Raw genomic sequence first — 22,338 nt, forward strand, 5'->3', positions numbered from 1 at the left:
CGATGAGCAGAAATTTGCTGAACAGAGAAGATACGAAAGAACATTTCAGTGGGAGAGGCACCTGTAGGAGTTTGAGGGTTGTTTAAGGAGCAAAATCACACAATCTGCTAGGTGGTTTGGAGAACAGAGGGAAACAGGGCAAAGCCTGGGGACTGAATCTGAATACCAGGAACATAGAGCTTGTCTTAAGGGTACAGAGAAGTCAGAGGAGAGACGTCATGGGGGGGGGCATCTCAGAAGGTCGACGGGGCCTGCAAGATGGCTCAGTTGGGTAAAGGAGCTTGCTTGCACAAACCTGGAGACCTGAGCTCATTCCTCAGAGCCTGAGTGAATTCCAAAGAAGAGAACCTTCCCTGTAAAGTCTGCTCCTGTTTTCACACTCGTGTACCCCTATCAGGAACACTCACACACATTAATTAACTCATTGTTTAAACTGAAAAAAAAAAAAAAAAAAAAGGGTCAAGGGGCCTGGGAGAGCAAGGAGAGGTCTTAGAAGCTGACATCTCAGGGCCAAAGGAGGGCGGTGGTGTGGGGGACTCAAGAAGAAGCTGAATGATGAGCAGCAGCCTAGCCTTTCCCGGGAAGGGCAAGCTGTTTTTTTTTTTTTTTTTGGAGGAGAGAACAGAGGCACAGCGTGAGAAAGCAAGTCATAGCACAGCCACGAGGCACAGAGTCTGGACTGCGCCCAGCTGACCTGGCAGCAGAGCCCATGGCCTCTTTACTACTCTCTCTTGGCTTTGGTGACCTTAAGTGTGGAGCAAGTGTAAGTCACACCATTGTACCTTGCCACACTGCCTCCCCCCCCCCAGGGCTGAGCATAAGACAGGCGCTCAACCGAGGGAAATTCTGTTCTATTCACTGCGGGGCCCTGCGAAAGGATCAGGGCAGAGGCTGACGGGATGGTTCAGTGGGTAAGGGGCTTGCCAGGCAAGGACAAGGACCTGGGCTTGATCCCCAGAACCTATGTAGAAAGATGGGCTTATCGGTGGGTAATCCTTGGGGAGGCAGAGGGAGGAGGATCCCTGTGGCTTGTTGACCAGGTGGGCTTGATGAATCAGTGAGCTCCAGGAGTAGTGAGAGATCCAGCCTCCAAAAATAAGGAGATGAGTGACAAAGAATGTACACAAACACACAAACACGCTTGAGGCTAGACAGGTCCATCATGCTCCTGTTGTAAAGACATCCAGCACCAACAGGGCTGTATTTACTGGCCTTGCTTTCTTCTCGTAGTCTTCCATGTTAGTGTGACATGCTGCTCTGGAACCTTGGAGGATGCATATCCTCTTTTGGCCACCATACTGCCTCAACAAACTGGCAAGCCCTAAGGGCAGAATCCTGTCTCTCCTGCCAGCTTAAAGGATGCTGACAGCTGGGTTTTCCATCTGGTGGGGGGCTTCACTTGGGCAGGTGCTGGCTTTCTGATTCTCCTTTCAGCTCCTTGTGGGTGGCAACTGCGCTTTTCCTCTCCTTCACAGTAACTTCTGGGCAGGGGTTTCCCAGCTCAGCCCGCAGCGACCACCAGGGTGAGTTCAGAGAGTGACAGTCAACCACGGGGGAGTTTTGCTCTTAGATACTGAGAAGGCCGAGTGTCAGGCCCATTGTCAAGGTTAGCCAGACACCAGACTGTAAGATGTAGGTCACCCCCTGAGCAGCACGGCTGATTTATGGTGCCCTTGACAGCCTAATATCGTCAAATTACCCAAGACAATGGAGAGAGGCTGGGCTGCTGACGGGCAGTCACCAAAGGACGCAGAGCCTGGGGCTTCCCTGAGGCTCCCTTATCCTAGACCTTCTCTGAGTCTATGGTGGGGAAGCTGGCACGGGATGAGGGCACACCCGGGTGTGCTACCTTCAGCAGGGGGTATAAGTAGGCAACTTGAGGGATGGCTCGGCACCCAGCAACCCCGAGACCGGCTTCCTGCCTACAGACTCTGGCAGGCAGCACCATGAGTTGCAGACAGATATCCTCATCTTGGAGCCGGAGCAGCAGCGGTGGCTATGGAGGAGGAGGGGGAGGAGGAGGCAGCATGCGCTCTTCCTTCAGTCGCTCCTCCAGGGCCGGAGGAGGAGGGGGTCGCTTTAGCTCTTCCAGTGGCATTCATGTGGGTGGCCATTCGGCCTGTGGAGTTGGTGGCAGTTTTGGTTCTGGCTATGGTGGAGGATATGGAGGCGGTTTTAGTTCAGGGAGTTCCAGCAATATGTTCAGCGGAGGCTCTGGAGGGGGCCTTGGAGGTGGCTTTGGAGGTGGCCTTGGCGGTGGCTTTGGGGGAGGCTCTGGAGGTGGCTTTGGGGGTGGCTTTGGTGGAGGCTCTGGAGGTGGTGAAGGTGGTATTCTGAACACCAATGAGAAGACAGTCATGCAGAATCTCAATTCCCGTCTGGCCACCTACATGGATAAAGTACAGCAATTGGAGAGTGACAATACCTCCCTGGAGAGGCAGATCCAGGAATGGTATTCAAAGAAGGGGTCCAAACCCTTCCAGAAGGACTACTCCAAGTACTACGACACTATTGAAGACCTGAAAGACAGCGTATGTACAAGAGTCAAATCTCTCTCTGTCCCCCTCCCCCCACCCTTTTCTTCTTCTCAACCACTCTTACAAAAAGGTAAGATGCTGGAGTCCAAGTAAAGCCATACCATCGAATTGTCTTTCAGAAACTGAGCTTTCATCAGAAACAAACTCGTGTTTGGTTTCTAAGGTTGTAGGGCCTTGGGCTTGGATTTGAACTTCGATATTTTTTTTTGGGCACAGTAGGGAGGGAGCCTGGATTAGATTAACACTAGCAAGGTTAAGGCCCAGCTGGAGCTTTGTTTTGACCTGGTTTCAAATCAGCCTTATCCTTCCTATTCCAATTCTCTTGGGCTCAGAGGGGTCTTATTGATCTTTTCAGGTCTTTAGGACTCAGATGCTATCTGGTTGAATCAGGGATGGAGAGAATCTTTGGTTGTGAGGATGACTTCCATCGATCCATCCATCCATCCATCCTCAATCTACTTATCTTTGTATTTCTGACTGTGTTGCTTCTCCAACTGTAGATTTCTGGCATCCATTTACTCACATGCAATCTTAGCCACCCTTCAGGACCTAGTTCAATTGTCATCTCCTTCCCAAGGTCTTTCCTGGTTTCCCACGATGGCCATCCTTTCGACTTTGTGGTCAATGGTGGGCTCTTGGGATTTGTCATAGGCCCTACGCTGCTTTTGAAGCAGATCTTCAAATATTTGCTGACTGATTGAAGACCACACTGGGCACATCCGCTGAAGGCTCCGAGGGTGCCCTGCAACATAGAAACTGATGGAAAATTCCTCTTGTTTCCTGAACACCTTGGATGGGATTATCTCCTCTGCTGGCTGTATCTGGTCTTTTCTTCTCTCTGAAGTTGATCCTATCAAAGGAGCATGGCCTAGTCATGCAGGATTCTCTTTCAGATTGTGGATCTCACAGTGAGGAGCAACAAAACACTCCTGGACCTGGACAATACTCGCATGACTATGGATGACTTCAGGGTTAAGTGAGTCCTGGCCCCTTCCTTCTCCCTGTACTCTTGTTATCCACACTACACAAACTCTGCCATGTCCAGAGCTCTGGAGGTCCCAGCAGGATCTTGATCATTGCCCTCTTGATCATTCTCTACCCATGGCTGGCCTGCAGGTTTGAGATGGAGCAGACCCTGCGCCAAGGGGTGGAAGCTGATATTAACGGCCTGCAGAAGGTGCTGGATAGTCTGAAGATGGAGAAATCTGACCTGGAGATACAGCTTGATGGTCTGGAGGATGAGCTGAAGGCCATTAAGAAGAACCACTGGGAGGTAGGGTATTACCATGGCTTAGTGGGAACAAGGAGGAATAAGAAGACAGAGGTAGCAGGATGTGTGTGTTGGAGCATGGACTGAGGGATCCCTCTTCTTTACTCTTGAAGAGGATGCCCCCAGTTTCTCACAGTGTGGCCTGCAGCGGCAGTTGTCCTTTGATTTCTCAACGGTATTCTTTTGCACTCTGAGAGGACTTGTGGGAGAAGGTTGAATGATGGTGGGAAGGGTCCTACTTCTGACCTCATGCCCTCTTCTTCCTTGGCAGGAGATGAGCCAGATGACGGGCCAGAATGATGGAGATGTTAACGTGGAGATAAATGTCGCTCCTAGCACAGATCTTACTCAGATCCTCAATGCCATGCGTGAGGAGTACGAGCAGCTCATTTCTAAGAACCGCCAGGACATTGAGCAGCACTATGAATCCAAGGTGCGAGGAGTGGGCTGCCTCTTCAGTTTCCTAACCCTCCTCCCAGGTACCCTTCTACTTCCTTCCCCTCTTTGTCATCTCTTCATCCTTCTACCTCTTCATCTCTCTACCCATCCTTCCAGCCTCCATTGGATGAAATGCATCCTTCTTCATTTGGGGTGGTGCTGGTTTTAGGCAAAGAGCTAATGACTCGGAGATGAGCCAAATAAGATTGCCAGCCTTGAGAAGCTAATAGTTTATTAGTGTTTGTTGCCCAGAGCACGGTCAACTCACTATAATCCTATGCGATGTAAGATCCTAGTAGAGTTATATAGCAGCTTCCACAGCACACTGAGTTTCATGTCTGTTCCCTTCCTCCCTGGTTTTCAAAGCTAGGAACAGAGCCTGATAGATAATCTATGCAAGGAAATAAAGAAGGAACTTTGGGGGTGCCTGGTCTCTGCCTCGGTTTTAAAGGTGGAGATCCCGGAGAATGAGTCACGGTCTTTCTCACAGATGTTCCTGGCTGCCCCTCTTCCTAACTGAGCCTTTGGTTTGCAGATGACCCAGATTGAACAAGAAGTGACAATTAGCGGCCAAGAGATGGAGAAAAACACAAAGGAAGTGTCCCAGCTCCAGCGCAACATCCAAGAGTTGAACATTGATCTACAGACACAGCTTACCATGGTTGGTAGTCCTGCTCCAGATTTGCTGCCAGGGTGGGCACAGGATGGCTTTACAGGACCTTCAGGAGGCTCAAGGAGTGAAACATCTGTCCTGAAATCTCCTCTTGCTCCCTAGAAATCGGCCCTGGAACAGGCTTTGGAAGACACGAAGAACCGCTATGTCATCCAGCTGCAGCAGGTCCAGGAGCAGATCAGGGAGCTGGAGGCCCAGCTTGCTGAGGTCCGGGCAGAAACCGAGTGCCAGAACCAAGAATACAGCATTCTGCTCAGCATCAAGACACGGCTGGAGAAAGAAATTGAGACCTACCACAACCTCCTTGAAGGCGGCCAGCAAGACTTGTAGGTCCTCGTGTGCCTATAGCTTCAACATTGTAGAATCTCGTAGAATCCCATAGGCTCTGACAACATTTCTAGCCTTCTGAATAGAAGCAGTTAGAAAAGTTCTTGTATGGAAGGGTCTGATGGATTGAGGACTTCATCCCTATGTGTGTTTGGGGGGAACACTTGGGGGCATCTGAGGTTGGAAAGGAGAATGGTAACAATGAGAGAAAGGGGATACCTTCTGCTCCAGGGAGAGGAGGGTTTTTCTTCCCTCCCAGCTGGGATACTCAATTCACACTTAAGTCTTAATTCTGGCCAAGTTCATTCTTGTGTATGTATCTATGTGTTTTCCTTTATCCTCAGTGAATCGTCTGGAGCTGGACAAATTGGCTTTGAAAGTGGCAAAGGAAGACAAGGAGGAAGTGGAGGAGGCCATGGTGGAGGAAGTGGAGGCAGCTATGGAGGAAGTGGTGGCAGCCACAGTGGAAAAAGTGGAGGCAGCCATGGAGGAGGAAGTGGAGGCAGCCATGGTGGAGGAAGTGGAGGCAGCTATGGTGGAGGAAGTGGAGGTAGCTATGGAGGAAGTGGTGGCAGCCATGGTGGAAAAAGTGGAGGCACCCATGGAGGAGGAAGTAGAGGTAGCCATGGAGGAGGAAGTGGGGGCAGCTATGGTGGAGGAAGTGGGGGCAGCTATGGTGGAGGAAGTGGAGGTAGCTACGGAGGAAGTGAGGGCAGCCATGGTGGAAAAAGTGGAGGCAGCTATGGAGGAGGAAGCAGTTCTGGGGGAGGAAGTGGAGGCAGCTATGGTGGAGGAAGTGGGGGCAGCTATGGTGGAGGAAGTGGGGGCAGCTATGGTGGAGGAAGTGGAGGTAGCTACGGAGGAAATGAGGGCAGCCATGGTGGAAAAAGTGGAGGCAGCTATGGAGGAGGAAGCAGTTCTGGGGGAGGAAGTGGAGGCAGCTATGGTGGAGGAAGTGGAGGCAGCCATGGTGGAGGAAGTGGAGGCAGCTATGGTGGAGGAAGTGGAGGCAGCCATGGTGGAGGAAGTGGAGGCAGCTATGGTGGAGGAAGTGGAGGCAGCCATGGTGGAGGAAGTGGAGGCAGCTATGGTGGAGGAAGCAGTTCTGGGGGAGGAAGTGGAGGAAGCTATGGAGGAGGAAGTGGATCCACGGGAGGAAGTGGAGGTGGTCAAAGTAGAGGAGGTGGCTCCAAGGGAAGCAGTGGAGGCAGCTATGGTGGAGGAAGTAGTTCAAGAGGAGGAAGTGGAGGCAGTTATGGAGGAGGAAGTAGTTCAGGAGGAGGAAGTGGAGGCAGTTATGGAGGAGGAAGTGGGGGCAGCCATGGTGGAAAAAGTGGAGGCAGCTATGGAGGAGGAAGCAGTTCTGGGGGAGGAAGTGGAGGAAGCTATGGAGGAGGAAGTGGATCCAGGGGAGGAAGTGGAGGTGGTCAAAGTAGAGGAGGTGGCTCCAAGGGAAGCAGTGGAGGCAGCTATGGTGGAGGTAGTTCAGGAGGAGGAAGTGGAGGCAGCTATGGTGGAGGAAGTAGTTCAGGAGGAGGAAGTGGAGGCAGCTATGGTGGAGGAAGTAGTTCAGGAGGAGGAAGTGGAGGCAGCTATGGTGGAGGAAACAGAAGGCCATCTCAGTCCCAGTCCTCAAAATCTATCGACTGTGATGATGAATCACAAGGTAAAGAATTACTGGATTCATAGTCTTGTGCACATTAAGCAGCTCTCCTTTTTATGTGTGTGTATGTTATCTTTGGACTTTTTTGGGGGAGGGGACTATGTGTTCTTAACAGAAATAGATTTTTTTAGAAAAGCATCTAGTGAAGTAGTATAGACCCATACTTGGTTCTGAGTCGACCACAGGATGAAATTGAATGGTCTGAGTCTCAGTAGTGAGAGGAGATGGCTTGAGAATTGTGCACTGTCATGCACATTTCTATTGTAGCCTATAGACAGGCTCTGCTTACGAGGAATGAGGTTCAGAAGGAGTAAATCAGTTTCTCATAACCATGTAATTTCCAAATGATGGGATCAGCACCGTGGGGGCTCCATGGCCAGGGCCTTCAATCATCATTAGGACGGAAGGCCCAGATCAGTGACAACACAGCAGAAAAGAGATGCAGGGGCCTTAGACAGTGGTCTTAGTGTGACAAGTGCATGGGATAACTGTGAAAGGGAATCTATCACTGCTCCCATCATCTACCTCTAAGAGGGATTCATGTGGGTGAGTCTCTAGGTCATAAAATATTTTCTATGTACAAACTGAGCTTAATGCAGTAATTAAAAATCTGGGTTGGAGAGATGCTCAGCAGTTAGGGCACTTGTTGCTTTTGTAGAGAACCCGGGTTCGGTTCTCTGTACCCATGGTGCCTTGCAGCCACCCACAATCCCAGTTTCAGGACATCCCATGCCCTTTTCTGATGTCTATGAGTACCAGACACACATACAGTGCACATACATATACACAAGGAGTCAAAAAATACCCGCGTAAATAGAGAAAGAATACAGCATTCTTTATTGCCTTAAAAGCCATTGCCTTTTAAGCTATGATTTCATCTTTTAAACAATTCAACATGAAGTTGTAATAAATGGCTGGATAACAACACGGCAATGTACAGTGCAGAGAACCCTCTTGGTCTCAGTGGCCTTTTACAATGTCTCTTATATGGTTTGCATGTCCATTTGCTCTGCAGGGGGATGGATGTGAATCTAAGAATGAGGTTGGGGCTATCTTTGCCTGAGTAGCCAAACAATTTACTGTCAGGGCTGTGGGATGGTGAAGGGGTCTGGTCCATGGACTCTCCATCCTCAGGGTTGTTGCTGAAGAGATTGGGAATTGGATGGGGCCACGGGCTGCCTTGTTTCAGACCGTCCATCTCAGGGTTCTCCAGCTCTCTGAGAGCCAGGTTTCTTGCTCCCAGTTTCTTCATCTTTCTTCACGTCTCCACCCAAAGTCTCTCTTCTTACTGTTCTCCCCTTTCTACTCCTCTACAGGCCACCAGATGCGATACTAGAACCCTGGTCAACTTCCCCCACCCAGCCCCAGCTGAGACTGCCCCAGGAGGGCAGAAGCTGCATGAAACGTGCTTGCTGCAGCCTGACATCGAGACTAACTGGCGACAAGCCAGGGTACCCCTTTGGAACCCAGTTGGCATTGCTCCTCTGGACATCTGTTGGCTCTGTTCCCTGCTGGGGAGGCTTCAGGGCTGGGGAGAACTTGATTCTTCTATGTGTTCTGGGGGTGGCTTCATTCCCTTCCTCATCCCGACTTCCTAATAAAATGCTCCTATTGCAAGTTAAACTTGGATTCCGACGTGTTTGTCCTCTGAGATTAAGTAAGTAGCATGATGTTTGATCTGGTTGTGAACTTGATTGGGTTGATAATCTCCTGGGAGACTGTGATGCTCGTTTGGGTGTGTCTGTGAGTCCATCTCCAGGGATAACTAATTAAGAGGATTACGATCCATGTGGAATATGGGTGACATCCCGTAGGCTGAACCCATGGACCAGATAAAAAAGGGAGATGGCCAGCTAGCACATGCGGCCTTTTCATCTCCCTACCACACCTTCGGGCCGTGATTTGAGCTAACACACCATCTCAAAGCTTGACTGTGTGTCCAGCCTTTTAAATAAATATGTGGAGGCCAGAGGACAACCTTGGATGTCATCCTTAGGAACACCAGCCACCTGTTTGAGACTGGCAGCCTGCCACCCACAGAGTAGGTTGCAATGTCCCACAAGTCTCAGGGCGACGGAAGTGGAGGAAATTCTGAGTAGAAGTGTGTTAGGCATGACCGTATCCTGGTCTCAGACCTAGAGGGAAACAGCAAAGCTTCTCCTCTCCCCTTCTCCCAGCAGTTAGGCTCTGAGGAAAACGGAAAAGCCTTGTCTTCTGGTCCATGTAGAGATGTTGTTTGTGTTTCCAGAAAATGTCCACCACAGCTTTCTGCTCCCAGAGACTGTGCCCTACAGATAGTGCTCCTGCTGATCTAACGCCCTCTCCTTGCTCCAGCAAGTACACCAGAGACCCTGCGTCCTTCAGCTGGATGCAATAACCCTGCCTCCCTGTTCAAGGCTTCATAATAAATGGGATGAGGTTCTGGGTTGCTGAGGTTTCTCTAGCTGAGATTTCAGTCCCTCTGAGCAGCTTTCCTGTGTGTTCGGGTGTCTGTCTTTCTGTCTCTTCTTCATTCCCTTAGCCCCTGGCACGTCTCTCAAAGATCTAACTATCTCCACCTCTCCAGTGCTGGGGTTACAAGTGTGGGCTGCCTTACCAAGATGGAGACAGAATTTAGATCCTCATGCTTCTGAGGCAAAGAATTTACTGGCTGAACTTTTCCCCAGTCCAGTGCTCATCCTTTTGATATTACGGATTGACCTTGTCACCTATAAAGTTCATTCTAGAAAATCAAGCAGTTGAGTTACAAAGAAAAAAAAATTGCCCAGATTACCTCAATGTTTTAAGGAAGTTTATGATTTTGTGTTGTGCCATATTTATTGCTCTCCTGGGGTGTATGTGGCCCTTTGGGTCACAGGTCAGACATACCTCACCAAGGATTAAGACAACATTTGTCCCAGGAACATCTGGACAGTGCTTGGCAAGAACAGCTCCCATCGGCTCCCTCAGTGCCACTGTGACTTGTGGGCTGGAGATAGATGAACACTTACTACTTTCTGTGTCTCCACTGGGGCTCCGCAGGAGTTCTTTGTCTCTGTGGACATTCTCCATGGGCTCCCTGCAGTGGGGTAGCTTTGGGACAGCCAAACTCCTTTTGTGGTGGCCCAGGGAACTGAAGACTTACCTTAAGTCTGAGAGAAGCCACTTCATTTCATCACCGCCTTTGGAAGTCCCACGTGCTAATTTCACTTTGGTCTCAGGCCTGCCTGATTCAAGGGGACCTTGAGTAGAGCTTACCTTAAGTGGATGCCCAAGATGGCCTCCCCAGGATCCTTGGCCTTGGGGTACCCATACTTCTTCTTACTTAAACATGAGCCTGCATATTGCCCCAAATGGATTTTGTTAATTAGGATGTTAATTACGTTGATCTTTTGAAATAGAGATTATTGGGGTGGGGGGTTGAACCTGGCTGAACACAATAAGGAGGAGCCTGTAGAGATGGTTCAAAGGCTTTTACATGAAGGCTTCGTGACCCAAGTTTGATCCATGGAACCCACATGGTAGAAGGAGAGGACTAAAGGTTCAGAAGATCTCTGCACATGAATTGAGACACATGTACACACACACACACACACACACACACACCACACCAATAATAAGTAATAAATAAACCACTTTTTCTGCATAGTCATAGAAATCAGAATTTGAAAAATGAAACTTTCAAATATTCTTTATGACATTTGCTAATTTAGTGGTGTGTGTGTGTGTGTCTCAGAGCATGTGTGTGGAGGTCAGAAAACAACTTGGAAGAGCTGATTCTCTCTGTCTAGCATCTGGTTCCCAGGAGTCAAACTAAGGTGGTCAGCACTGGAGGCAAGCCTCTTTAACCACTGAGCAATCTTGCTCTCCCTGACATCTTCCAAACACAAGGAGGCATTTGGAAGCAGATTTTACCTCGGTCTGTAGGTCAGAACTCACCTTGATTTTGGCTTTCTGACACCTTGCAGAGAATCCAGTCACACCTGTAGTCCTGCTGAATAATAATTAAAGACTTTCTCTAAGCCCCTTAGTTTGCAGAACTTGGTAGGAAGATACAAAATACAAATCTCATGATGGTTAGTGCTGACATTTTGACAGACTCTAGAACTATCTGGGCGATGGGCCAGCGGAGATGCCTTTGAAGGCGTATCTTGGCTGTGTTACTGTGGTGGTTTGAATAGGACTGTCCCCCATGGGTTCAGGCTTTGAACACTTGGTCCTCTGTTGACAGTGTTGTGGAGCCCTGGGGAGGTGGAGCCTTGGTGAAGTGTGAGAGGTCATAGCTTGGCCCAACGTCTGGTTTGCTTCCTCTTTGCCACTGAAGATGCGATCTCTCAGCTTTCTGATCCAGCCTCCCCTGCCATTACGGACTCTCTCTCTCTGGAACAATCAGCCCTGATAAATTGCCTTTTTCACAGGCTAATATTGGTCATGGTGTTGTCTCACAGCCACAGGTGGGAAGACTCACCCATTTGGGTTGTGTTATTCCATGGTTAGGAGACCCTGGACTGTGTGAAAAGGAAACTGTGGTGGTTTGAATAAAGAGAGCTCCAACAGGCTCATATTTTTGAATTGGTGTGGCATCACTTGAGAAGGATTGGGTATGGCCTAGTAAAAGTAGGTGTGGCCATGTCACTGAGGGTGGGCTTTGAGTTTTCCAAAGCCCGTGCCAGGTCCAGTCTCTACCTATGGATCAGGATGTAGCTCTCAGCTCCTGCTGCAGTGCCTGCTGGCGTGATGCCATGTTCCCCACCATGATGATAACGGACTAAACCTCCCAGACCATAGGCAAGTCCCAATTAAATGCTTTCCTTTGCCAGGATGGATTGTACCTTAAACCGTGAGCTAAAAAACAATAAAAAAATGCACCTTCTCTCCCTGATGTTGCTGTTGTCGGAGAGGTTTATCAGAACAAGAAATGCGTGAAGGGAATGCGTGGAGAACACACGAAGGCATATACAGGTGGAGGGGTGCCTTGGAAAGAGAGAGCGAGTAACTTGCCACAGGCTGGGTCAGATCACTGGGGAAGAGGTTAGTGAAAGGGACAGGGCACTCATGGGCAGAGAAGCTCAGAAATATCCAAAATCTTGGCATCTAAGGAGGTGGGAGGAGAATGATATCTTTTGTACAAAGTGACTCCCAGCAAGCTTGAGCAGGGACTTTGGGGTCCTTTGCCAGTGCTCCACCTCAGCTTCCTAAAGATGCCCTGTACCCCTCTCTATGTATTTCTTTTTCCTTCCATTTGGGAATGAGAGAACAAGTTTCTGTACGAAAACTTCACTCAATTTCCACACCTCCCTAAGAACTCAGGGCCCTTCCTCTTCACAATCACAAGGAATCTCTGGAAGCAGCTTTATGTTGAACAGATATAGACCTCAGTTCCTGTCATTCAAGCTGGGCAGCCATTTTTGACCTCCACTCACACGTTTGTGCTAGAAGCTGGTCATCTGGTCTCCATGCCTCTGTACTGATTAATTCAGCTTGGTCAAAAATCCATCCCCAAAGCCAGCCTTTATGTCCTGCTGGTGGTATCTGAGGGCATCTTGAAGTTCCCTTGTGCAAGCCTAGCCCAAGACGTGAACTTTGAAATTGGCTTCCTCCCTCGGGCATGTAGGATCTGGCTTAGCTATAATTTTGCAGACAGTTCAGGGTGGATCTTGGGAGTAATTTGGACCTTGGGGTACAGTGAGTCAATTAATTCCTCTAAGATACGGGAGATGTTCCAGACAGCACTCTCGGTCTGTGGGCCTCATCTTTCCCCATCTGTGCACTGGGATTGAATTCAAAGTCTCAGAATTGCCAGGTAAGCACTTGACCATTGAGCCGTGTTCCCCTGTCTTCGAGGCAAGATTTTGTTAGTTTGCCCAGGGTGGTCTTGAATTTGCAGTCTCCTGCCTCAGCTTCCCAAGTAGCCAGGATTGCAGGCTTATGCCAACCAGGCCTGGCTTGGTTTAAATTTTCTGTAAGAGAATGTTGCGGTTCAAATGTTAACTGATGTTGTGACTTAGGAAATCTGAATTTGAATTTATTAGCTACTTCAGCTGTGTAACTTCAAGAAATAAACAAAATCACATTTATTTATTTATTTATTCATTCATTCATTCATTTATTTGTGTGTGTGTGTGTGTGTGTGTGTGTGTGTGCGCGCAATGTACATGTGGGAGTCAGAGGATGACTGTGGGAGTTGGTTCTCTTCTTCCACTGTGTGAGTGCTGGGGATCAAACTTAGGTCATCAGGCTTGAATGCAGATGTCTTTACCTGCTGAACCATCTTACCAGCCCACGAAATAAAAGTTTCTCCCGACCAACTGTGGAAAGTAAGTTCCTCTGCCTGTAGCATCACTAGCTCAGAGCGCTGAGTATACTGCTTCTGCAGTTGTAGTCAGCAGGAACTGGTCAACACCCACACAACACACGCAGTAAATAAAAATAATAGTTATTTTGCGAAATGGTTTACAGTTGGTGTGAGATAGTTACACACGGTGCATTTGTCACTTCTTATTTGGCCAAGTTATTCAGCATGACAATCAACAGGAATTTACTAGATGCCTTTGTTTTAACCAATGTTATTTTTATTTGATATTCGGGAATGCAAAAATGTGATTTTTTTAAAAAATACCAATCGAACAGTTGCGTTTATTTTTTTAAACCGTTGTTTGTATCTTAGAAAGACCAAACCAATACAGTAAAAAGGTGGTTCTCCCCCTCTTTACATATATATTATATATGTAAATATATAATATATAAATAAAATAATATATATGAATGTGTGTATATGTATTTGAAGGTGATAGGTGTATAATGAGGGAGATGACAGGTGAACTATGGTACGAGGCTGGGGGAGGAGAGCAGTGGCAAATCAAGTGGCTAAGGTCAGGGTCATTTAGAAGGTGTTGTATGAATGAGACTTAGAGTCTGGAGGCAGGAATGTGGCCAGGGATTACTCCGGGCACACATCACAGGTACAGAAAGCCCCAAGGCCTGTGTACAAGGCCCCTGTAGCCAGAGCAGCATGAGAGAGGAACTCAGTAGAAGTTGATAAGGTCAGAGTGCCAGAGATCACCCATCGCCTTGGAGGGCAGGCTAAAGGAACTTTACCCTCAGGGAACCTCAAAACCCACAGACAAAGGCACAGAGCGCTAAGACGTGAGCAGAGGCGTCTGGCTAGGAGTGCACTGCTTGAACAGGCATCTTCTGGAGAGCTGACCAGCCATATCAGCCTCTATGTGACCAGAAAACAAATGCTCACCACCAGAAAACAGAGGGATGTTGAGGTCATTATGGCAGCTGGTGTGGATGGGGCGTGGCTGACCGAACTAACACACAGAGCTCCAGGCAGAGGACTGACATGCCATCTGAGAAGAGGCTTGAACAGAGATGGGTGGGAGAGCAGTAATCGAGAGAGAGAGAGAGAGAGAGAGAGAGAGAGAGAGAGAGAGTCAGAGACAGTCCCTGGTGCTCAGAGTGGAGATGGGAGTGCTCAGAGTGGAGATTATGGACATGATCTGAAGGCAGAACTCACTCTCAGGATTTCTTGAGGGACTGTATAGTGCCCCTCCCCCCAAAAAGGAGGGACTAAGGATACCTGGGAATCTGCTGGGAAGGGAAGATTAGGGTGGAGGACACCCTGTGTGGAAAATGAGGGCCAGCTCTGTATGTGAGAAACAGAGTCTGTGAGACACTGGAGCCCAAGGCCCCAAAGACTCCTTCATTATCAGCCACACACATCCCAGAATTCTGTACCCATGGGGGTTTTTCCTTGCAAGGACAGGAACCACACCCGGAGGAGAGGAGCAGCATAAGTGACATTAGGCAAGTCCTGAACCTCCAGGAAGGATTCTCAGAGGACAGGGCTGGAAGGCTGCGGTCCGGAGGAAGCCCACCTTTGGCACCAGCTGCTGGCATGGTTCCCATAGCATGTCCCACTGCGTGCCACCACTGAACCCCTGGTGTTGCTGCTGTGGCTGCTGGGTGTCTGGGTACCTCTTTCCTCAGGACATTAGTACCTGGCTTGCAGGCTTATGCAGTGTGTTGGGCTTGGAGAGTCTGGCTGTGAGCCTGTTGCTCTGTCTGGAAGGGTAATTGATGGCTTGTGTTTTGGGGAGGTGCAGGCTTTAGAGGAGGGTTCCTTTATGGATCAGATGTGTGACCAAGATGAGGAACAGCTCTCTCTAAGAGAAAGGGGCAGGACACCATGCTAAGGACTGCACAGTGTTCCCTCATGATTCCTCACAGAAACCTCATGATGCTCGTCCACATTTTCTTTATTGTGTATGTGTATCCTACCTTGCACAGATGGGTGCTTTCCAAAGCTCTCTGTTTTCGTCAAAAGGCCCCAGGTCTGCCAGTTCCAGAGAGAGGGTGGGAGACTGATTGAACAGCGGAGGAATGAGGAGAACAGCTAGATTGCTGAAAACTCTCTGGGCTCCCTCTTTCTGTTATTCTGACACCCATAAATCTTCGGGGCTTTGATCTCTGAGTCTCCTCCCTTTGGACTCTGCTGCTTGTTACGGCTGTGACTGGCTCAGCAAGCTCTCACAGCCTCCGGCTCTGATGCTCTCTCCGAATCTCAGGCCTGAACATGAATGACGGCACATGCCTGGGATCCCATCGCCCAGGAGCTAGAGGCTGAAGGATCAGAAGCCCAAGGATGTCTTCTGCTACGTAGTGAGCTTGAGGTCATCCTAGGATACTTGAAAGAAAACAAATGATGACAACTACAGCAACAGTATGGGGGAGGATGGGAAGGGATGCCTCTTCTATCACGGATTGGAGAGAGAATTGTGACCTGAACACGTGAGGTCATAAGCCCACAGTCCAGTGCAGGAGGAAGCTGTGCGATTAGTGGTTGCTAAATCTCACAGCAGATGCCCTTGGAGGTGGAGCGGATGAGTCGTGAGATCACCCAGGCTCTCCTGGCTCAGTCATAGTGGGCAGAAAGGCTCCAAACTCCACGTCAGGTGGGGACGGCTGTCATTTACCAATTAGGTTTGGAGAAGACAGAATGTGATTTACCCAAGCCACCCAAACACACCCTCTTAGCATGGATTCTTGTGTCTTTTTAACAACCTTTAACTCTTCCTAAGATCAGATCTCTGGTCCCAGGTTCCTCAGAAAGTAGTTCACACTTGTTAAGTGAATGGGGTGTGAATGATAAGCAAGAAACGAGGGTATTGGATAAGTATTGGCCCCAAAGATGGCACCACTAATTAATTAATTAATTAACTAATCTTATGATGGCTTCTGTCTTCTGGAATCTCTCTGCCACCAGCACTTCAGCCTCAGTAACTTACCATCCTTACCTTGGCCCAGGCCAAACCCAAGCCACTATGAACTCTGCATTGGTTCTCAGAATGACTGAGAAATACTGGGGTGTACAAAGAGCTTTTTTATTGTTGCTGTTTCATTTTTTGAGACAGGGTTTCTTTGTGTAGCCTTGGCTGTCCTGGACTTCGTAGACCAGGCTGATGTTGAACTCGCAGAGATCCGCCTGCCTCTGCCTCCCTGAGCGCTGGGATTACAGACATGCACCACTGCTCCTGGCTACAAAGAACTTTTGTCAAGTCAGAGGAAACCTAGGGAAATGAAGAAGGAGCTTACCAATCCCAAAGAGTCAAGTTTGAGGCTGAAGGTGAGATGGGAGGCATTCGGCTGGTTGGAAGCTCTAGGCAGAGACCCTGCCCATCATGGTGAAGTCATTGACCTCTTCATTGAACAGGCACTTATTTTTAGACCTGCTCTATGCCACGCTGGGGCCAGTGGCTGGGCCAACCACAATGCCCGAGGCAGATGACAGAGGCTCTGGCCCCATGGAGTCCTCAACTTTTAGGACATGAAGGGACACCAACACCAATGATAATAGAACCAATGGATGGCTTGGTTTCCCCCAGAGCAGAGTTGATGGAAGTGGTGTGTGCTGGGTGGGGAACAAGCCTGAAGAGCTGGTGAGGAACCACTTCTTGGTATTAACTAGAGGGTAGGGAGGAACTAGTATAGATAAGGGGTGAGCTGGAGAGGGTGGGAGGGAGAATCAGGAAGGACATACCAGACAGCCTGAACTACAACCTGGAGGCCGCAGACAAACCCGTGCCATCTCTTCATAGCCCTTTCTCTTTGTCTGTGGAGGAGGGCAAGACCCCACTGGCTAAGAATTGCTCATTGTCTGTGTAACTACCAGCCGTCGCTGCTGTGGACCACCCTACCGGAGGATGGTTCCGGCAAGTCGACAAGTGATCTCTGTCCTGACGTAGGCAATTTGCTCCAGAGCCGGAGAGCACTGCCTGTCATTTCCAGCACTGTTTTCTCTGCGGAACCGTAGGGCTGGTGGTGTCAAGTGCCTCAACAGCTCCCAGCCTAGGCCTATCACACCCTGAATCTGGGAGACCCCTGCAGCCAAGCACTGTGCCTCGGCTGGGGTCCCTTCTCCACCAAGGAGCGTGCCACGCTGACAACAACTGTGTTCGCCATCGTTGTGGTCAGTGCTCTTTAACTTCCTCAGTGGCCACCTCACCACTGTAGCTGCACCTCTTCTGTCTAGGACTGAAACTTTATTAGTGTCATGGACTTTGTTTTTTTTACAACCACCAACTTTCCAGACTGCAGGGGGCCTGGTTTGATCTGACTCTAAGGCCCACCATCATTTTATTCTGTCTAAAACAACCACAGGACAGAAGTAGACATTTCCCCTGAGCAGGAATGATTTAAAAACTCTCTTCTTGGGAAGTAGGAGGCCACCATGGAATCTTCATTCCAACTATTTCTCATCTCTGGCTTCAGGTTCCCAGAATTCAACAAGTTTACTAGGTTCTGGGCCACCATATCTGGTCTCTGCTTCTCTTCTTCCTCCTCCTCTCGGCTTCCTTCTTTCTTTGTCCTTCTTTAAATGTGGGTTCTGAGGGTTTAGCTCAGGTCCTTGTGCATGAAAATCAAAGATTTCGCCAACTGAGCTATCTCCCAGTCTTGACGTACAGTGCCCTGGAATCCTCTCTTCCATCTCTGCTGTCACAGGCCCCCATGGCCCTCAAGGCTTTTCTCTATTTTCTCAGACACAAAAACGAATAAAACCAAGTTCTCTCTTGCCACGCTCTGACTTGGCAGGACTTCACACGTACTGAAAGTTTTCAAAGGCACGTTCATCAGGTCTAATAGAAATCGTGGGTAAATATGGAGGAAACAAAGAAAAATTAAAGCCCATGGCAAACAGTTACGTTTGATGCACAGACAATGAGTGGTGGAGGGAGGCTAATTGAAGTATCTCTTTCATAATAGTCTGAGCTTCTTCCTGGATTTCTTGGGCCTGTGGATTTTTTTTTTTTTTGGTGTATTAATGAATACCCAGTGGGGGATGGAGAGATGACTAAGAACTTGCATCTCGTGTAGAGGACCCAGGTTCAGTTCCTAGCACTGGGTTGCATCTCGCAGCCAGTTCCAGGGGATCTGAGGTCCTTGTTTGGCCTCCATGAATTCTGAGGGCAGGTGGTGTACATAAATCACACACACACACACACACACACACACACACACACACACACATACACACACACACATACACACTAAAAAAAACACAACTCTGAACAAAACGAAATCTTTTAGAATCGGAAGTCCTGGGAGTACAATTAATGACTGCTTTCATTTGAATTATTTGAATTCATTGAGGCATTTATTTAACCTCCCTCCTGAACCCCCTTCCCCCCCTTTTTGAGACACGTTCTCACTATGTAGTTAATCCTGGCTGTCCAGGAACTTGATCTGTAGCGCAGGCTGGCCTTGAACTCAGAGACCTGCCTGCCTCTGCCTCCTGAGTGCTGACTGAAGGTGTACACCACCACGCACAGCTCACTGGGGCATCACTTACCATCCACCTGGGCTTTGTGGCTGGCCATTGTTTTCTTCTTCTTTTTTTTTTGGCTCCTCGCACACCCGAATGCTTAGATTTGTATACAGTCTTGTGTTTTGCTACCCTTCTTACCGTGAAATGTAAATATTTTAAGGGATATTTAGATTATAGAGGTAAAAGGATTTTTCATCTAAGGGGCTGGGGTGATGGCTCAGTCAGTCAAGAATAGCCCACCCACATCGGTAAGCTCCAGGTTCAGTGAGAACCCCCGACTCAAAAAAATAAGGAGGGGAACAATAGAGGAAGTCCCTTCATGTTGACGCCTCTACCTGCTCGTACACACGTGAGCACACTTGCACGCCTATGCACCACACAGACAGACAGACAGACACACAGACTCACCTCCAACAAAGTTCTTGAGTGAGCACTATTTTATTTTATTTATTTATTTTTGAGACAGGGTTTTTCTGTGTGGCCTTGGCTGACCTTGGCTTTGCAGACCAGGTTGGCCTCGAACTCACAGAGATCTGCCTGTCTCTACCTTACTTTTTTTTGTTGACGGGCCTCTCAAAGGGCTTCGTTTCCTGCAAGGGCCCTTTGAGTTTCCAAGAAGAGGAAACAGTACCCAGAGGTCCCCAGACTTTTGTGAGCGTGGTGAACAATTGCATCTCCCGGGGACCAAAGACCTGTGAAGGATGTTGTTGGGGCAACCAGATGGTCTCGACTGGCCTTTCTCAGCTGGGCAGAGAATTCCTAGGCTGCTCAGGGTCCCTAATGAAGGTCATATGATCACTTACAGTTCCTGAGAAGACTTACCCACAGCAGCGTGCAACTAAGGAAGACGGTCGCGTCATAACTTGTCATAGAAGCTCATCATGAGGAATGGTGGGGGAAGCCTCCTCTCCTCCCCCCCAGCTCCTACTTCTCAGCATCTCCTTCCTCCCAGCAAGTGATCAGACAGGAACTGTGTTATTGTCCCAAGCGCCCAGGCCAGATCATCACACTTGTTTTTTTCTCATGTCCTCACAGACATGCATGTGGCACCCCAGAGCTGACACATTCCCCTTTGCAAAGTGTGGGACAAGAACCAGATGATAATGATTCAAAATCCAATGACTCTCATTGGCTGCGCTTCTGTTAGGTCCCTGCACAGAAAAGAAGCCGTTTGGTTGATTCTTACTAGTCCAGCATGTCAAAGGGGACGTATGGATAACTGAAGTGACTATTAACATATCAAATTGGATGCTGGCCACTAGGCTAATCCTGTATCCCTCAGTCCCTACCTGTAACAGTGTCTTCCTGGCTGGCCTATCCCACCCCCCACCCTAAACTTCTCTAGCCCAGGCACTAGGCTGGGCTGCCCTCCTCCAAACTGCTCTTCCCTATATAACCCAGCCATTTTGACCACATGGTCCTCTTTGTCCATCTTGGCCTCTTGGCAGCTGCTCTTGGTTTTCCTCTCTCCCTCTTCCCTCCTCTCACGTGGCCCCATTCAGTTGGCCAGCTGTGTTCACTCTGGACTTTTCCAGATGCCTCTGGCTTATGGTCTCCCTCATATCTATTATAAACCTCCTCCACTACCCCTGGGAGCATTCATGTCCTCCTTTTCTCCCTCCCTCCCTCCCTCCCTCCCTCCCTCCCTCCCTCCCTCCCTCCCTCCTTCCCTCCCTCCTTCCCTCCCTCCTTCCTTCCCTTCTTCTTTTCCTTCCTTCTTTTATCCCTCCCTCCCTCTCTTCCTCCTTTCTTTCTTTTTCATTCATTACTGTCTAGTGGCTTTGATCCAGTTTGTTTTCTCTATCAGTTAAAGAAATAAAAGGCAGGAAAATTGGCAAGTAGCAGCAGGGAAATTCACTAACACAGAAAACAGGAACAGACAGAATCAACTGATCAAGAAAGGCTTTTATGCTGGGTGTGGTAGCATATATCTTTGATGCCAGGCAGGTGGATCTCTGTGAGGTCAAGGCCAGCCTGGTCTACAAAGTAAGTTCCAGTACAGCCAGGGTTACATAGAGAAACACTGTCTCAAAAAAGAAAAAAGAAAAAAAGAATAAAGAAAGGCTTTTACTAGGAGTGAGGAACCCCCTCCCCCCCAAAAAAAAACATATAGAAAAATAAATGGGTGTGGGGGAAGGACATGGATCACACAATGACAACAAAGATGACACAGACTTGGACAACAAAGCCCAGCTTCTCCTGGAAGGTTGGAGACTGTAAAGTCTTTGAAGAGTTTTCCTCCCTAATTTAGAGTTGGTCATTTGGCAGAAAGACTGATTGGCTCACAACTGTTCTGATTGGGTGTGAACCTGTTGAACCAGTCCAGAGGCCCGCTGGCAGGAGAGAAAGGCCACAAGTCTTTGTTTTAAGCTTCCAAGCTTTTGTTTCAGGACCGTGTTTGGTCAGAAGGAAAACCCCAAGCACCCCAAAAGGTCCAGGCCCATGGCTAAACTCATGCTGGACTGTAGGAAGATTTCTGGTGGTTAGAAAAATGTCCAGCATTCCCCAGGAACGTGTGAAACAGGCTCCTGCCGGCCATTGACAGGTACCTGTGGTTGCATCTCAAAGCTTGTGCTGGCCTCCAGGCTCCTTATTTGTTTCTACATTATGCATTTCAAAGTCCAGGCTAGTCTGGCCCTTCTCATCTTCCCTAAACCTCCCCCAGGTTTCCCTCATTCCAGATACCCAGTTTCTATATAACCTCAAGGCTTCTCTTCTGCCCCTACGATTCTCTCTTCTCCCTCAGATGGCCCTGGCCAGATCCCAGTCTGTTTCTTTTTCTCTCTGCTTTGGAGTCTTCCAGATGCCCCTGCCTGCTCTCTCTTTCTCATCTACAATGAAAATCTCCACCCCACCCCCACTCCACATCACGGAGCAGCTATTTCTGTATTTTCTTTACTGTGTCCTCACTTATAGACAGAGGATGTCAGCCGCCTTGGAAGGTCACCATCTTTATTGCCTAGCCATAGCTCCTCTCCTTATCTGTCTATCAGGAAATCTAACTACTAGTCCCTCAACACAAGAAGGACCTGGACTAGAGGCTGAGGGTGATTAACTCCAGTGGCTTTGCAACACCTCACCCGGCTAAGCACCTCAAAATTTAGAGGGGGCCCCTCCCAGAGCTGTGAAGACCTAACCTTGACCTTTAAATCTCAAGTGAAAGTGGCTCAGCAATATAGTCCTGGCTGTCCTGGAACTCACTCTGTAGACCAGACTGGCCTTAAATTCAGAGATGTACTTGCTTCTGCCTCCGGAGTGCTGGAATTAAAGGCGTGAGCCAGCTGAAACTCAACCAGCCTTAAAACCAACCTCAAAAATCCCCAGTTTCCCAAAGCTATCTCCTCCTCTATGTGTCACACCCTATCTTGCCACCCCAGCAGCCCCCAGTCCAGAGGAAAGCTGTTCCTTCTCTGCCTTCTAAATGCAAATGAAATGAATCTTCCTCGCCAGCCAGCTCCTGGGCTCTCTTTACTTCATTCCTTTCTGTTCTTGGTGGCACCTAAGCTACTCTGGAATTTCCAGGGGATAGGTTTGGCAAACCCAGGAGGACTATGGGAACAAACAAGGAACAGAGCCAATTAAATGCACGAGATAGAATCAAGTTGACAGAGCTAAGGGGAC

General features: G+C 48.8%; 1 protein-coding gene across 1 annotated transcript; it reads left to right on the forward strand.

Moving 5' to 3' along the window:
- The first annotated feature begins 1,946 nt into the window (after positions 1-1,946).
- Positions 1,947-8,244, forward strand: Krt9 (keratin 9). Its single transcript, XM_060386728.1, has 11 exons — positions 1,947-2,531; positions 3,431-3,513; positions 3,654-3,810; positions 4,079-4,240; positions 4,781-4,906; positions 5,021-5,244; positions 5,590-5,648; positions 5,736-6,095; positions 6,495-6,578; positions 6,735-6,911; positions 8,225-8,244. Exons 1-11 carry the CDS (start codon positions 1,947-1,949, stop codon positions 8,242-8,244), a joined length of 2,037 nt encoding a protein of 678 aa, XP_060242711.1.
- Positions 8,245-22,338: the final 14,094 nt, after the last annotated feature.

The sequence above is a fragment of the Meriones unguiculatus genome, chromosome 7, assembly GCF_030254825.1.
Source record: "Meriones unguiculatus strain TT.TT164.6M chromosome 7, Bangor_MerUng_6.1, whole genome shotgun sequence".
Classification (NCBI taxonomy): Eukaryota; Metazoa; Chordata; class Mammalia; order Rodentia; family Muridae; genus Meriones; species Meriones unguiculatus.

Excerpts from the sequence above, each read along its gene's own strand:
- Krt9 (XM_060386728.1), top strand. The coding sequence starts at position 1,947 with ATGAGTTGCAGACAGATATCCTCATCTTGGAGCCGGAGCAGCAGCGGT. Across the intron at positions 3,811-4,078 it reads TTAAGAAGAACCACTGGGAG|GAGATGAGCCAGATGACGGG; the intron begins GTAGGGTATTAC and ends CTTCCTTGGCAG. Across the intron at positions 4,241-4,780 it reads AGCAGCACTATGAATCCAAG|ATGACCCAGATTGAACAAGA; the intron begins GTGCGAGGAGTG and ends TTTGGTTTGCAG.